At 35.5% G+C, this 15098-nt stretch overlaps 1 protein-coding gene across 1 annotated transcript; it reads right to left on the bottom strand.

The window, feature by feature from the left end:
* Positions 1 to 225: 225 nt before the first annotated feature.
* Positions 226 to 14683, bottom strand: apolpp (apolipophorin). Its single transcript, XM_065514668.1, has 8 exons — positions 14522 to 14683; positions 10731 to 10760; positions 9523 to 10634; positions 3379 to 9366; positions 3095 to 3312; positions 919 to 3025; positions 741 to 861; positions 226 to 670 (listed from the first exon to the last, which is right to left on the bottom strand). The coding sequence occupies exons 1-8, from the start codon at positions 14613 to 14615 to the stop codon at positions 351 to 353; spliced, it is 9990 nt and encodes a 3329-aa protein (XP_065370740.1). The 5' UTR covers positions 14616 to 14683; the 3' UTR covers positions 226 to 350.
* Positions 14684 to 15098: the final 415 nt, after the last annotated feature.

The raw sequence follows: 15098 nt of genomic DNA, 5'->3' as shown, positions 1-15098 counted from the left end.
GGCTCGGCTCCCCCTTAGTTGTTTAAGCCCAAATTCAAAACTTAAACTTATCGACACCCCGAAATTTTATTAAAATCGGGCTATTCGTTTAGAAGTTACAGATTTATTTCCACTTTTTTTTCAGATCCCCCACTGTGCTATGTAGGGTATAAAAATCATAAATCGACACAACTTTGTAAATACGATTTTAAATGAAAAATATAATAAAATAAAAGAACAAATGAATAATTTATAAAAATATGTTTATTTACAAAACTATGTTTGTCATTCATTCGATATAAAAAATCAATTTAATAAATAAATTGCTTTGAATTGAGTTTGAGTTTAGTTGAGTCGTTTCTTGAGTCAGTTTAAGCCTTCACTTTTTTATTTGGCACAAAGTTTGAAGATTTAATGACACATTTGTGTTGGGCATGAATGCCGTGAACGGGCATGCAACGGCAGTCTGTAACAATTTCGGTTTTGAAAAGTGTATCAGCCAGGGAAGAGGTGATCTGGTTGAGAGCTTTCTTTTGTTCCTGAGGTTTCAGTTGCTCAAAGTTTTGAGTGGCGAATACCCAACCGCCATTGTTCAAGACGAAATCAATACCCATATCGTTATGGAACTGCAATTTCGAACGTTTCTTGGCATCTTTACCATCAAGAGTGGCTATCAAACGGGAATTGAAGCCTAATTAAATGCAAAAACAAATTAGATGTAAAGAAGTTGATTTAATTAAAACTTATCATGTAAAACATACCGATCAGTTTTTCAGTGGGAACACCTTCTAGTGACATATCCTTAACTGGGGCAATTACATGCAACAAAGCTGCGTCAAATTGAGTTACGGCTCCAATCAAATGAGCTCGTACAAATTTCATCTATAATAGTGGAATTTTAATTATTTAAGATATAAAGTCTGATTCAATTTTACATACCATATTATCGTATTCTAAATTATTACTGCGCACAGCAATAATGCTCTTGGCAGCTCCGGCACGGAATGGATAGTTCAATGCCATACGGAATGCCAGTTCGTCAGATTGTGGAACCAGGCTCTTGACAATACCCTCCAGTAGGTCGAATACGTCGAGAACCTTCTTTTCGGTAATCATTTGGGAAATGCTGGACTCGAAGACGGGTTTAGGTCCATTAAGTTTGACATCGGCAAGATTGCCTTGGTAGTTAAGTTTGCCGTTGTCGCTGGTTAAAACAGCTGGGTAACGTTGGTTGGCACTATAGGCTACAACGCCTATTTGGACATCCGTAAATCCACGACTCTTTAGGGTTTCACGTACCTCGGTTACAACTGGAGCGACCAGATTACGCATGACGGTAGGGGTGACATCGACATCAACCACAAAGACAAGATCGGCTTTGTTAGTGGGTACTTTAAGGGTGAATTCTTCTCCAAGCTCACGTTGTCCAGCTTGACCTGAACATTTAAGGCAACGTTTTGGTAAGAATACGAAAATATCCTCTAACTTTAATGCCGAAGCATAAGCAGTTGCTATGGAGCAAGCAGCTGTTTCCTTATCCTTTTCAGCAGCAGACAATACAGATTGATCACAAGCATTGCGGTATGGTTTAGAGTCAATGAAAAGGTAGCCAACAGCTAGAGATGATTCATAGCCGAAAAGTTCATTACAAATTTCAGTACGTTGGATATTAGCATCTTCAGAGTGGGTATCTACAGTGGCTGGATTACATTTGGCAATACCATATCCGCTTACGAATGTAGCTGCGTCGCCCGCAATACTGCCATCAATTTGTAAAAAGTCGTCATAAGGCTCAGCATTGCCATTGCCCAAAATACCACGCATTTTGCTAGTGTAGAAACCATTTACGTCCACATGGCAAACCTTAAGATCGTTGGTACACATGATATGCACACCATATTCGGAGACCATGTAAACGGTATAGTATAAACGCCAAGCATGCATTCCATTCTCATGTTGGGGATATTCGACAGCTTTGCCATTCAATTTCAAAACACCGCCGTCGTTAATTTCCATAAATTGACCTTCGCGATCGGTTAGGTAAATAGATTTCAACTTGCCATTGTTTACCTGAGCAATAACGGTGAAATTGTTGTCGACAGAATCTTGGGCTAAAATGTATTTACAGTTGCCAGTGAAGTGGAAGTGTTGACCATCAAATGTGAAGACATGGCCACCATCAGCAACATGACCTTTAAGATCGAAATCTTTGAAGATAAAGTCATCCTTCGTGAACCAATTCTCCCAGTCTTCATTAATAAGGAAATTCACAACACTGAAACGGAATGTTAATAATGCTGGCAATCGGCTAAACAAATCTGTTGGTACTGCGGATGACGTGAACAAGTCACTTAACGAGAAGCTGGTAATACTAGCACCAGTAGGAGCGGCCACCTCTAGACTTGCCCATATTGAACGCACAGCTTTGACAAATAATTTCACGAGTTCTTCGACCACCTTTTCATCGTCAACTTGTTGATGTTTAAGTTTGGCTACTGCATATTCGTGAACCTTTTGCAAGAATTCACTGGTTTCCCCGGTAAGTGGTAAAACGTGCAACTGTTCGTATACGATGTTAATGAATTCCAATGACTTCTCGCCTAATTGTAAGCTTAGCAATTTCTCCTTAATCTCACTTTGAATTGCTTCAAATGAGGGGAATTTAGCATAATAAATTTCATTTACTAAATCCTCAAAAGCTGTCGCCAAAGCCTTGTACAATTCATGAACAGCTTCATTAAATGGTTTCAATCCTTCGGCAATAGCTTTGCCGTAATTCTTCAAAGCTGGTTCATATTGCTTGAACACATCCAATACCGATTTAAAGGATTTGGAATACAAATTAACCAATTCCAGGCGAAGTTCACGCAAAATGTTGCTAGTATTATTCAAAAATTCTTCCCAGACAGGCATAAGAGTTTCTTTAATTACAACTTGGAACTTCTCGTGAAGTGCCACAAAAGATTTGTGTAATTTCTCATAAGCTTCAGTCCACAACTTTGTTAGTTCAGTAGCTAGTTTAGCAACTTTAGTGTAGAGATTTTGTCTGCAAATAAAATTTTTAATAATAAATGTTCATTAGTCGTACTAGACTAGAAGAAATAAGAAAACTTACAGGGTCTCGGAAATTTGTTTCATTGCAGGATCGACCTCAAATTCTTTAACGATTTCATTAAGATTATTTTGATAGCTGTTCTTCAATTGGCTGAAATCTGGAGCGCTGTCCTTTGATAATTGTACTTGACGATCCACTATTTCCTTAAGTTTTTCGAAACGTTTTTTCAGCTCAGTCGACACTTCAGATTCGTGTTTCATTTCATTTTCGAGAACATTCTGGGGAAAAGTTGATCAAAAAATATTACACTTTTTTTTAGTTATAATTATTTCACTGTGACTCACCATGAATTCCTTAACATTTTCTTCATTGGCACTGTATGAGGTGCGCAAGAAATTGGCTGAATCTAAGCCAATGCGACCACTTATCAATTCTTTACTGGCGCCTTCCACTTGGAATTTCAACTCTTTGCCCAATTTAACTTCACCTTGAGCATTTAGTAATCCTTCACGAACCACATTAATCTTGGCCATAGTGGGTTGGAGTTCCGCATTAATTTCAACTGGTTTTTTACCTAATGCCTGGAGCTTAGCATTGAATTTGGTCTGTTTCTTTTGCTTGTTATAGTCGGCAACAAGTTTGACCACTTCTTCGTTGAGAGAGTATACCAAAAGTTCAGCATGTTCTTTGTTGCCAAAAACAAAGGCAGAAGCCTTCAAGTCTGAACCACCAAGGCTAATGTCAGCACCGGAACTGAATTCGGATTGTTCAGTGTTTAGGCCAGCGTGGCTGTTAAGGGTATATTCAAATCCTAGGCCAGACGAACGTACAATTTGGGTAGACGTTACATTAAAACCGTTGTTCGACTTAATGTTCTGCAAATGACTGGTGGCTACAATTTGCTGTTCGGGCAATTTGAAGATATCAAATACAACTTCGCCGTTTACGGTGTGATGTTCACGATTAGCATCTAATTTTCCTGATACAGACAGAGGGCGAATAGTAGGATGTTCCAATTTCAAAAGACCCTTTGCATTAATTGCAATGCGTTCTTTGCCAGTGAGGTCAGCTTGAGCTATGAATCTGGTAACGTCATGTGGCTTGTTTGTTTTGTCGATAAAGAAGGCTAAAGAGTTTTCATAGTGACCAAATATCTGACCATTTTCGGGATATTTCTGGTGAGCCTCCAATAAAATTTCACGTGAAGGAAGTTTCATTTGCACTTTAGCATTAGTGGGTTGGATATTTGCCAATAAGTTATATTTCAAATTATTGTTCGAATTGATGCTTGAGTCCAACATGTATTGGAATTTAAAGCCTTCACGGACATTCTTTGATTGAAGTTCAAATTCATAGGGGAAACCAATTTCACGCAAATCGAACAAGACTAATAATGAATGAATGGATGATTCTTCTTGTGTTAAATCATTGGAAGCCAAAACTTGAACATTGGTGCATTGTTTCTTTTCCTCACACACCGAAAGTTTAATGTTGAAGTCCTTGTTGGTTATTTTAAGGGTGGAAACTCCGTTTTTAGGTCCGAAATTTCCATTAAAGTTGTAGGAGAAACCGATTTCTTTATCGGTGGCCATTTCATAAACTTGTCTTGTTAAACGGAAGTTAGTATTTTGAGTAACACCCTTGAATTTAATTTGGCCTTGGCCTTCAAGTATGTTTTTGTTGTTTTCCTTCTTGAGAGCACATGTAGCGGTTCCAACAAATATTTCACCTTGAGCGTTCTTCAACATCAATGACAAAGATTTACCCTGAGTACGAACATCCAGATCATAGTTGTCCAATTTAAGTTTTGCGGAATTCCATTGGGCAACAACATAGAAGTCATCAACGGCATTGTAGGAGGCTTCACCAGTGAACTTGAAGTCTAAATCAAAAACGTTAGATAATTCCGTAGTTACCTTAGCCTTATGACGGCCCATAACATCGAATATGGCAACTATACTGATAGGTTCGCCATTGGGCAAGGATGCAGAGATTTTTACCCCCTTAGTGTGGCTTCCACGGTACAAAACAGTATCTAAACTGTACGAATGTTCATTATGCTTTCCGATCACGTTCATGCTATAGGAATCGTTGTCTAGTAATTTGCCTTTAACCTCTACTTCAAGATTTCTAGCTCCTTCAAAGCTGCTAGTTACCGTGAAGCGATTAACGACTGATTCTTTGCCATTATAAGTCAAATCATTTGATGATTTTACAAATTTATCAGCGTGTTTGTAGTTGAAGTCATATTTGACAGAACCACTTGCATTTTCTTCTTTAAATGAGCCTTGGTGTTCACGTTGGTATGATCCATCAATTTCCAAAGGTGCCTGCATCTTGTTTGTGTTCAAATGGAAGACGTAAGCTCCATTTCTTTCGGAACTCTTTACGTTGGCATTTAACTTAACAAATTGTTCGTTACCGGCAGTCTCATCAACAACCAATTCGAAAATGTAATTTCCTCCTTCAGTTTGTGGCTCCATAAACTGGACTTTAGTATTCAATGCAAAAGTCTTGAAGGACGTTTGTGGCAATTCAATGTTGGAGTGCAATTCATATTTGGCAGCAGTACCTCGTTCACCCAAATCGTAGTTTCCGTTTATTTTACTATTGACGGCATCCCCGTATTTGCCAATTATATTGAAAACGGCATGACGAACGGAATATTCATCGACGACAAACGAAACTTCAATGGGAGATTTTACCAATGGACCCTTGATGGTGGTTCCAAAATCAATCATTTTATTTTGGCCTTTAGGTAATTTGTTGATATGCCAATTGACATCTAAGGTTTGACTTTCAAAGTTTGTATAAATCAATTGGGATGCGGCAGCAAATTCTTTGGATTTAACATTGAACTTCTCTAATTTACCAGAAAGAGCAAGTGATCGCTTGTTGCCTCCATTCGGTAACTGATCGATTAATTGTACATCCATATGACCTTGTGCAATGCCAGTTTTGCCATTTGTATTCATCTTACGCTTAAGAGAACCGGAAAGCATACGACCTTCGGGGCAGGTTGCTGTGAAAGAACCTTGTATCTCACCATTCAAGCGCCAGTCGCCCTTAATCAAACCATTCGCATCAAACGAAAACTTTTTCTCGGATACATCTATCACATTCTTCGTATTAAACTTGATTTTGTCGACAATATTTTCGGTTTTGACATATAGCTTCTGTTGACCATCTAAGATGACATTTGCTTCCACATCATATTTAGGATGTTGCACGTGGAACTTGGAAGATAACTCAATTTTGTGCTTAGGTTCTGTTTTAAGAGTTTCGACTACAGCTGATATTTCACCCTTGCCATTTTTAGCCAATTTGAAGTCACCTTTCGCGGTTACAACGTTCTTAACTATCATATTCACTTTACCCGAAGTGACTTTATCTTGAGGATGTTGAGTGTCAGCCATTACTTTTATAATTTCAGCATTATCACGCGAAACTTTGAATTCAGAGTTTGTTTTTTCAGGTGTTCCAATTACTTTCAAAATCCACTGGGTTGGTTTGTCTTTGCCGTTGACTTGAGCAGTACCTTGTAAGTTCATGTAAATATCTTGTGGAGTATAACGCTGTCCTAATTCTCCCTTCAATGTCAAACCCGTGCCCCAGCTGGTGGTGAGAACATTATCCAAAACAAAGTGATTACCGACAATATCACACTTGGAAACAATATCTACAAAATGTTGGTTAAGTTTAGCATTAACCGATAATTGGTAATCATTTTGGGCATTTTGGTTGGCGGCATATTTAACTGCCACAGCAGAAACTTTTTTACCGCTGGTTGCATCTACATTAACTTCAAATTTGTTTTGACCCTCGGTTAGACCATGTACCTTCAAAGATCCCACATTCTGTTGTTTATGCTTAACAATTACTGATGATGTGAATTTGCTGGAAGCAATGGGATTGGGACCCTCTTGTTTAATATACTGAACTTCATTGGCCGAACTGGCCTCCCATTTGGCAAACTTGCTTACGACCTCCACATTAACCAATTGCTCTCCAACTTGAACATTAGCAGATGCACCATAGATATTTTCGGGTTGCTTTTCGTCGTTTACGAAAAGACCTGCAGCATATTCGCCAGCAGCAACTTTGAAGTTACTCTTGATGAAGGTAGTGTCTTCGTTTGATGTCAAATGCAATTCGGTAGACATTGAAGCTGGTCCCAAATCGGCAAAACCATTAAGTATGACACGGTCCTCTTTGTTAGATACTTGAAGATTTTCAAAGTTCAATCTGCTTTGATCTCCAGATTTTTGAACTAATACACGTCCATCGACACGGTAGCCATTAATTTCGTTGCTTACTCCACCATTGGCATCTTCAATTTCAATTACGGGTCTGTATTCGTTACCATTCTTCACAAAACCAACTTTGCTTTTCTTAACATCCTTGTCTTGTTCGTACTGAGCATACCAGACTAGTTCCTTGTCGTCATTGTTTAAACCGGCTTCGACGGCAAAGTGATAGCGGGCATTGTCCAATGAAGCGCGGCCATAAGCACGTGGTTTTGTTCCCAATTCAACTGTCAATGATGTATCATGTGATTCCTTAGAGCCAGGTGTACTGTAATCTAATTTCCATTGGTGAACACCAGCTTGTTGACCATTGTGATATCCTTTCAAGTTAAAATTACGTTCTGTCTTTACGTATACAGAAATATCGAAGTCTTCCAATAAGTCACCTTCTTGTTGGGTATCACGAATAATACCAACAACACATGGTGAGAAGCCTAAACTTTCAAATTGGTTGTAACAACTTTCAGTATTGTCTTTGGGTTTTGAACCTTTCAAGGGTATCGATTTGACTGGCTTATCTTGTTCGGCAATATAGAAATCATTTTGCATCTTCATATCGATAAGTTCAATTTTTTCACGAGGTAATTCCACATTCATATCAAATCCTGAACCTTCATGGGTAATAGCAACATCTATTGAGCTGCCAGTTGCAGTGTGCATAGTGAAAACGCTGCGTAAACCAGAGGATAGAACAAGTGCGTTAAATCCAATTTTAAGATTCACATTGGCATCAATACTGGGAACAAATTTGAAGTGGTATTTTGAATTTTCCCAGTTGGACTGCAAAAGGCTCTCAACATCAACGCTAACGCCAAAGTCCATTTTGTTGGCCATAAATCCATCAGACGTCAACTCCAAAGGTATACCAACACCTGTTGGGTATACAATTTCAGTATCCATAAAGAAGTTGTGAGATGTGAATTCCTTGTTATAGTTGCTTAGTTCTTTTTTAACTTTTTCGAAAGCTTCAGTGAACTCCCTTGTGATTTCATCAAAAGTGCTAGGTATGTTATCTCCCAAACTGAGGAACAAAATCTCAGAACCAAATACTTTAAGTGAAAGATCTAAGTTTAAGTCGTTTACATTCTTAGCTCCATATGTCTTGTATTTCTTGGCTACTTTGGAAGTATCGTCAGCGATGGAACGACGAGAACGGTGGCCCTCGGATTCACCTGCTTTGCCTAAGATATCGCCCAAGTCCTTGTTTACAAGCCCCTTTGGACCCAAGAAGTATTCTAACACATTTTCTAAATTCTCTTGACGAACGCTGGCATCCAAAATATTCATGTGTATGCCAAATTCTTCGGCCTTAACATTTAGACGTGCCGAACGTGGCAAGAAACCACTTTGGGAATATATCAGCTTATAATCAGCACTAGCACTCAAGCCCAATGCCTCCATCTTATAGGACACTTCATCGTTGTAGCTGTATCTGCGGATATCCTTGGGGAACTTTTTGGTAACACGGATGTTGCCTAAATAACGACGTTGCATTTCTTTATCTTTATCAGTGGAGTCACGAATGGCTCTAAGGCTTGATGTTATAAAGCCACCGACTTGGTTTACTGTTTCACTGTTTACAATTTCAGCAATTTCATTTGCCAACTCTCCCGATGGACATTCAATGGCAGCCAAGAAAGCTTCAATGCGTAACTCGGAATCTTCATTGCGATCGGCTAAAAGTTCTAATGCTTTCTTTTGCAAATTTGCATCACAGCTGGCTGCCGAAAAGGCTTGCAAAGCAGCAACGCGCATGCGGTTGGCGCGGCCTTGTGCAACACACTCAGTTAATGAGGAAGCAACGCCACTAGCCAAATGATGGGTGTTTCCAATGCCTTTCAATATGTACAGAACACGTTCTTCATCCTTTTTGGTATTTGCTTTGCAGTGCTTCAGAGATTCGGTGAATTTCTTGGAAATAGCATCAACTTCTCCATTATTGCAACCATGACGTTCGCAGTATTTTGAAACTAAGCTACCGACAGCCAGGTAGACTTCTTTAATGGCATTTGGATTCAACAAAGTCTGCAACAAAATATGAATTTATTTAAGACAATGTAAGTTCAAACAAGACACTTTTATGAAATTCTAAACAATTCTAATCAGAAATGTGCTCAAATTCTATTATTTTTCAATTTCAAACAATGTCTTGAATTATTAGGGTTTAGATATTGTACTCACCGATGCTTGATTTAGAGTATCCTTATCAACAGTTTGAACTAGATTCAAAGACATCATAGCGATGATTTTCTCTTTTTCATTCATTTTGTTAAATTGCTTGAGAATAGCACGAGCGGACTCTGATGTAGCTGTACGGAATAAAGCATCCAAGTAGACATGACGAGCCAACACTTTGTTGGGCAGTGGAAAAGCTGCCAATTCCAACAAGGTTTCGGTATCGGAATTACGCATTAAACGAATCAGTTCCACAAAGCTCTTCGCACTATCCTTCTTCACATATCCATCTAACAACTGCACCAACTCGGTTAAGCTACTCTTGAGAGCAGCAATATTCTTCGATGAATAAGTTTCTGGTTGTTGGAACATTATGGACACTGCGCGTGCACCAGTTGCTGGAGCAGCGGCAGGAGTACCAGCTGGATTTCTCAATTTCAAATTGGTCACAACTTTGGCGCACACTCCAATATCGGATTTGGGAACAGCAGCATATTTATATTCTTCGACGAGTTGAACATTGTTTACAACGCCCTTCTCAATCTTCGATTCTTTGGTGTAGTCAGCCATAAGTACGGAGGTGCTCTCCAAGCCCGGATTGGTTTGTAGGGCATTTGTCAAAATGCCGCTGTTAATTATCTTACGATAACCACATGCATTCAAATTTCGTACCTTGTTTACAATTTCAGCATTTCCGATTTTCGATACAGTGGTGTGAGTGGGACACTGACCGAAAACATCTACTTCTTGCACAGCATCAGGTTTTGACTGCAACATTGAGATGACTGCACGTTTAATGTTCAAAGCATATGCATTGTCTCCTTGATCGGCACATAACTCGGGCTCTACTTTGCCACCAACCATCGTGAAATGTACGGGCTTTTGTATGCTTTGCATAATCTTCTTTTCCACATTTTCTTTAGTGGCTGTGACTTTCACGGCTCCCAACTGCAAAGTGTAACCGCAATTGCCTTCAGCAAATAATTTCGCATTACCAGTTACTTTGAGACTGGTGTCATCGGAATTTCCAGCACCATTATTTAGGCCAACAGTCATAATACTGTCGAAGTTATACTCGTAAACATGGCCGGGCGTATATGATAAGTAACCATTATCCGCTAAACAACATGCAGAAATTATGAAATTATTATCATTATCACATACAAATCACACAATATTAGGCACTTAAAATCATGTCTGTTTGTTTTACTTACATTCTGGGCAACCACGCTTGCAGCTTGATTCTAAAAGAGATATAATAAAGAAATAAATCATAATCAATTAATGTTTAGAATTTCATTCAGAACAATAGCTCTAAATTTCAATAATAATTTTCATAATGTCCTAATTTTTCAAAATGTTATTATTGCCTTTCAAGCAAAAAATTTCCTAAAATAATACTACTCTGTATGCTATGTTTATTGTGCTTTCGTAACCAACCAGCAGAGACCTGTGCCGAACGCCTAGGAGTCGGTAAAGCCGAGACGCCGAGTCATGAAATATTAGGACATTATGACAATATGACTGATAAGAGACCTTGTGAATTGACCAATTAATATTTAAATTTACAATCATTTAATACAATTTTATATTAGCATTTTCTTTATTTACTGACCTATGCCATATTTAGTGTGATAGATCTTAATTTGACACTTTATAGCCGAGTTTCAACGACCAGCATTGTCATAAAAGCTTATTTCGAGAATATGTGCAGAATAGAAACATTTTTTCATTGAAAATAAAACGGAATAACACTATAGTCTGAAGAGTTGTGATTTTAGGTTTTAAGCAGTGCTGAAATGCCTGTACTATGATTTAATATTTTGTATTACCGACATGTCAGTTGCCAGACCACTCACAACTCTTAATTACATTTAAGGTATATAAAGGTCATATAACGTTCGTTGATATTAGAGTTATATAAAAGTATAAATTATTATATAAAAAGTTTATGATTCAGAAACGTACATAATATGTTATCATTATTATTTTATTTATCGACGTCAGAAGTTATAATATAGTACAAATGTACTAAATTTTCCATCCATGTTAGTTAACAGCCATGAAAATGGTAAGAGTAACATTGTACTGTTAGTATAGGTACATCGTTGGGTTTGTGAATTCGATAGTAACTAATACAAAGTTGCCACATGATAAAAGGTTCAATTGATTCAATGTTGATGATAATGCAGTTCTACTGTTAAAAATATAATTTTCATTATACGGAAATTATACACAATATTTTTTATAGGAAATACTTTTACTTTGTAGAAAATACTGTTATAGACAAGATTGTATATAGAATATACAGTTATACAGAAGATTTTCATAGAAAATACTGATTTTTGTTTGCATTTACAATATAAATGTAATATAATTTTATTTATTTATTATACCCTTCACCTTCGTGCGAAGGGTATATGTATATAAGTTTGTCAATCCGTTTGTAATTTCCACAATATAGTTTTCCGAACCTATTACAATCAAATATTGATTGTTTAAAGAAAAGTAATCGTTTAAGGAAAACTTAAAGTATTCAGCTGATCCCCTAACAATAAATTTCAGTGAATTTATCAATTATTGGGAATTCAGCATCATAAGCGTAGCCTATTATTCTGGGGTGGGCAAGTACCCTTCCCAAATAGTAAAAATAAAAAAATAAATTTTTATTAAAACGAAACTAAAATATCACAAAAATTCAGTTTGCTAACATAACTACTTCATTTTAAATATTTAAAACTGCTAATTTATTTTATAAAATATTTTTATAATTTTTTTTTGGTTTTTTTTAATTTTCCTTTTGATCCAAACTGTTATTTGTTCCTTATTATATTAGTTAGACAAAATACTATTTTTGAGTTGAAAATATTTATTTATATCTAAACTCTCTATATTTAAAAATCGATTAAAAAAATGGCCTTTGTACAAATAATTTTATAAATATCTTTATTTATAAAATTGAAAAAAAAACTGCTAAATTTGAAAATCGTTCCTGAAGCATTGCACTACGTAACCATTGTTATATTCTACGCATAGGTGAGAAACTTCTTTCGCAACTAGCAGAACTAATAGTAATGCATAATGCCTCTATGATAAGAATGTTTGCGCTGATGATATGTGTGAACATGAATCCACAATAACTAAGTTTAGGCTGTTTAGGCGGATTTGACTCCTTTATTTTAGCTTGTAAAAACCAAACATTACATGTTTGTTGTACGATTGGCATTGGAATATTTTTTAACTTTTTGGGTTCCGGAATAACAAAAAATATAGACTTTACAAACGTAACAGTAATTCTTAAAAATACGATAAAATTCACTCGACAAAAGTTTAAATATTTTTGACTTTAGTCTCTGACTGTATATTCTGGATCCTTATAGATAGCGGAGTCGATTAAGACGTGTCCGTCTGTCTGTTGAAATCAACTTTCTGAAGACCCCAGATATCTTCGGGATCCAAATCTTCAATAATTCTGTCAGACATGCTTTCGAGAAGTCTCCTATTTAAAATCAGCAAAATCCACAAATGGACAACCTAGATTTTTGACCTAAATCTGGATTAGTAAGTCATTAATATAGACAATATGGATATCTAATGATACATATTTCAAAGACCTTTGCAACGACGTATATAAGACCATAGTAAGTTTAGATATTTATTTTTAGACCTACAATCGGAAAAAATATTTTTTAATCCGAATTTTTTTTCACCAAAAATTTTTTTTTTTCAAAATTTAAAATAACAATTGGAAAAATTTTTTTTACAAAAAATTAAAAAAAAAATAAATTTTGTTTACCTAAAAATATCTAAAATTTGTATTTTGAAGTATAATTTGGTGAAAGACATATATAATTCGGCCCAGCCGAATATAGCTCTCTTACTTGTTTTTATTCATATGTCCAATTAGTAAAACCAAATACTCAATGTATTTGGAGTTCTACGAAACGTAGACTATATCTATAACTAGCTATAACTATATCCAGATATACCGTTAAAAAGCAGACGGACTACCAATTTTTTTTAAATAAAGACTTATTTAAATTGCCAGCCGCCGAATTGGAATCCCCAGAATGTTTTTATATGAATGGAAAGTGGAACCGTGCTTAATATATATCTAACGTGTAGTTTTGAGCAGTTTTGTAATGAAAAATTTAAATTTGCATTAGCAACATACCAATTTCCCTACAATTATTGAGTGTACTCTAAAGTTTTTATATTTCATTATTAAGCTATTATATTATTCACGGTTCATATCTATTAGTGGTCCTCCATTATTAGATACATATGAATATGGAAAATTACGCAGATACGTATGTACATATTAATTTTAAAATAAATATTGAAGCATGTAAGCCTGTATGAGTTCTTTACAAATATTGTTCCCATGTAGAAGTAGTAAATTATTTTGTTATTGTTTTTTATGAATTAAGTGAGTTTATTATAACTCAATTAAACTGTAGAGTTCTTTTTCAAAATAAGATTGTATGTTGAATATACCTATGTACACTCAAAGATCATCATGTGATTGTATTATACAGCGATCAATTTGTTGAATTGCTTCATAATGGTTTAACAAAATACGAAATAGAATTAAAATTTTATTAGCTATTTTCAAATATTTTTATTTTCTTAAATTCATCTTCCCTTATTAACAATAAAAACTTAAGTAGCAGTTAGCTGCAATCAAAAGTCCTAATTTTCTCTCTGTTAAAAATTATCTAAAATTCATTTGATGGTTAAATTCAACTATAACTTAGTTAATAGTAACAAAAATACTGTGTAGTGAACGAGTGAATTTGTTCCTGTTAATGTGGATTACAGAAGTCATAGAACTCGCATATCCTTTTATAAATGTTTCTATATAGGTATTTGTCAAAATGTATTTATTTTTTAACATGAAATTTGTTAAAAATTAGTTGCGAAATAAAACTAATTAATTGCATTACTTTAATTACACATTTTTGTAGTTTTTTGGTTTTAATTATGTATGTAATATTTCACTCACCTGCATTAGTTCCGCTTGCAATTAAAATGCATAACAGTAATACTCCTTTGACTGCGAGGCGTAGCCGTAAACGACAAGGATTTTGCGACCTCATGGTGCGTTTATTCTGAATTCACAATAATTAACAAATACATATATTGATTAATTTTTAATATTAATATATACAAAACTATAGAGCACACGATTTATACTTTATTCTTTAAATAATTCCTTTTTAAAGTTTTCTTTTTTTTTGGAATTTTTTATTCTGTTTTAAATTAAACACACTTCATACCTTCACAATAACTTTTTCTTTTCTCTTTATTTAATAATATTTTTTGCCTTCTTACAATAAATATTTTTAAATATTTTTTTGTTAAACACCAACTCGAAACTTTTGTTTTGTTAAATAGATTTTGAGAAGACGACGAAAATTCCCGGCCGCATTCGAAGAATGCAACGATAAATCTAAGTCTAAGTAGGGAAGATGTTGAAACCTTTTATAGATTTATGAAGTGGAAATTTGAGCATGCAGAAGAGCAACGATAAATCTAAGTCTAAGTGGGGAATATGTTAAAACCTTTTATAGAATTATGAA

This window comes from Calliphora vicina, chromosome X (genome assembly GCF_958450345.1).
Source record: "Calliphora vicina chromosome X, idCalVici1.1, whole genome shotgun sequence".
NCBI classification, from domain to species: domain Eukaryota; kingdom Metazoa; phylum Arthropoda; class Insecta; order Diptera; family Calliphoridae; genus Calliphora; species Calliphora vicina.
This window is presented reverse-complemented; position numbering and strand designations above follow the sequence as displayed.

What these genes read in the sequence shown, in the direction of transcription:
- apolpp (XM_065514668.1), bottom strand. Translation starts at nt 14,615, where the DNA reads ATGAGGTCGCAAAATCCTTGTCGTTTACGGCTACGCCTCGCAGTCAAA. An exon ending in CAAGCGTGGTTGCCCAGAAT is followed by an intron (nt 10,635 to 10,730) that starts GTAAGTAAAACA and finishes CATGTTGTTTAG; the next exon opens with CGGATAATGGTTACTTATCA. An exon ending in AAACAAATTTCCGAGACCCT is followed by an intron (nt 3,026 to 3,094) that starts GTAAGTTTTCTT and finishes TTTTATTTGCAG; the next exon opens with ACAAAATCTCTACACTAAAG.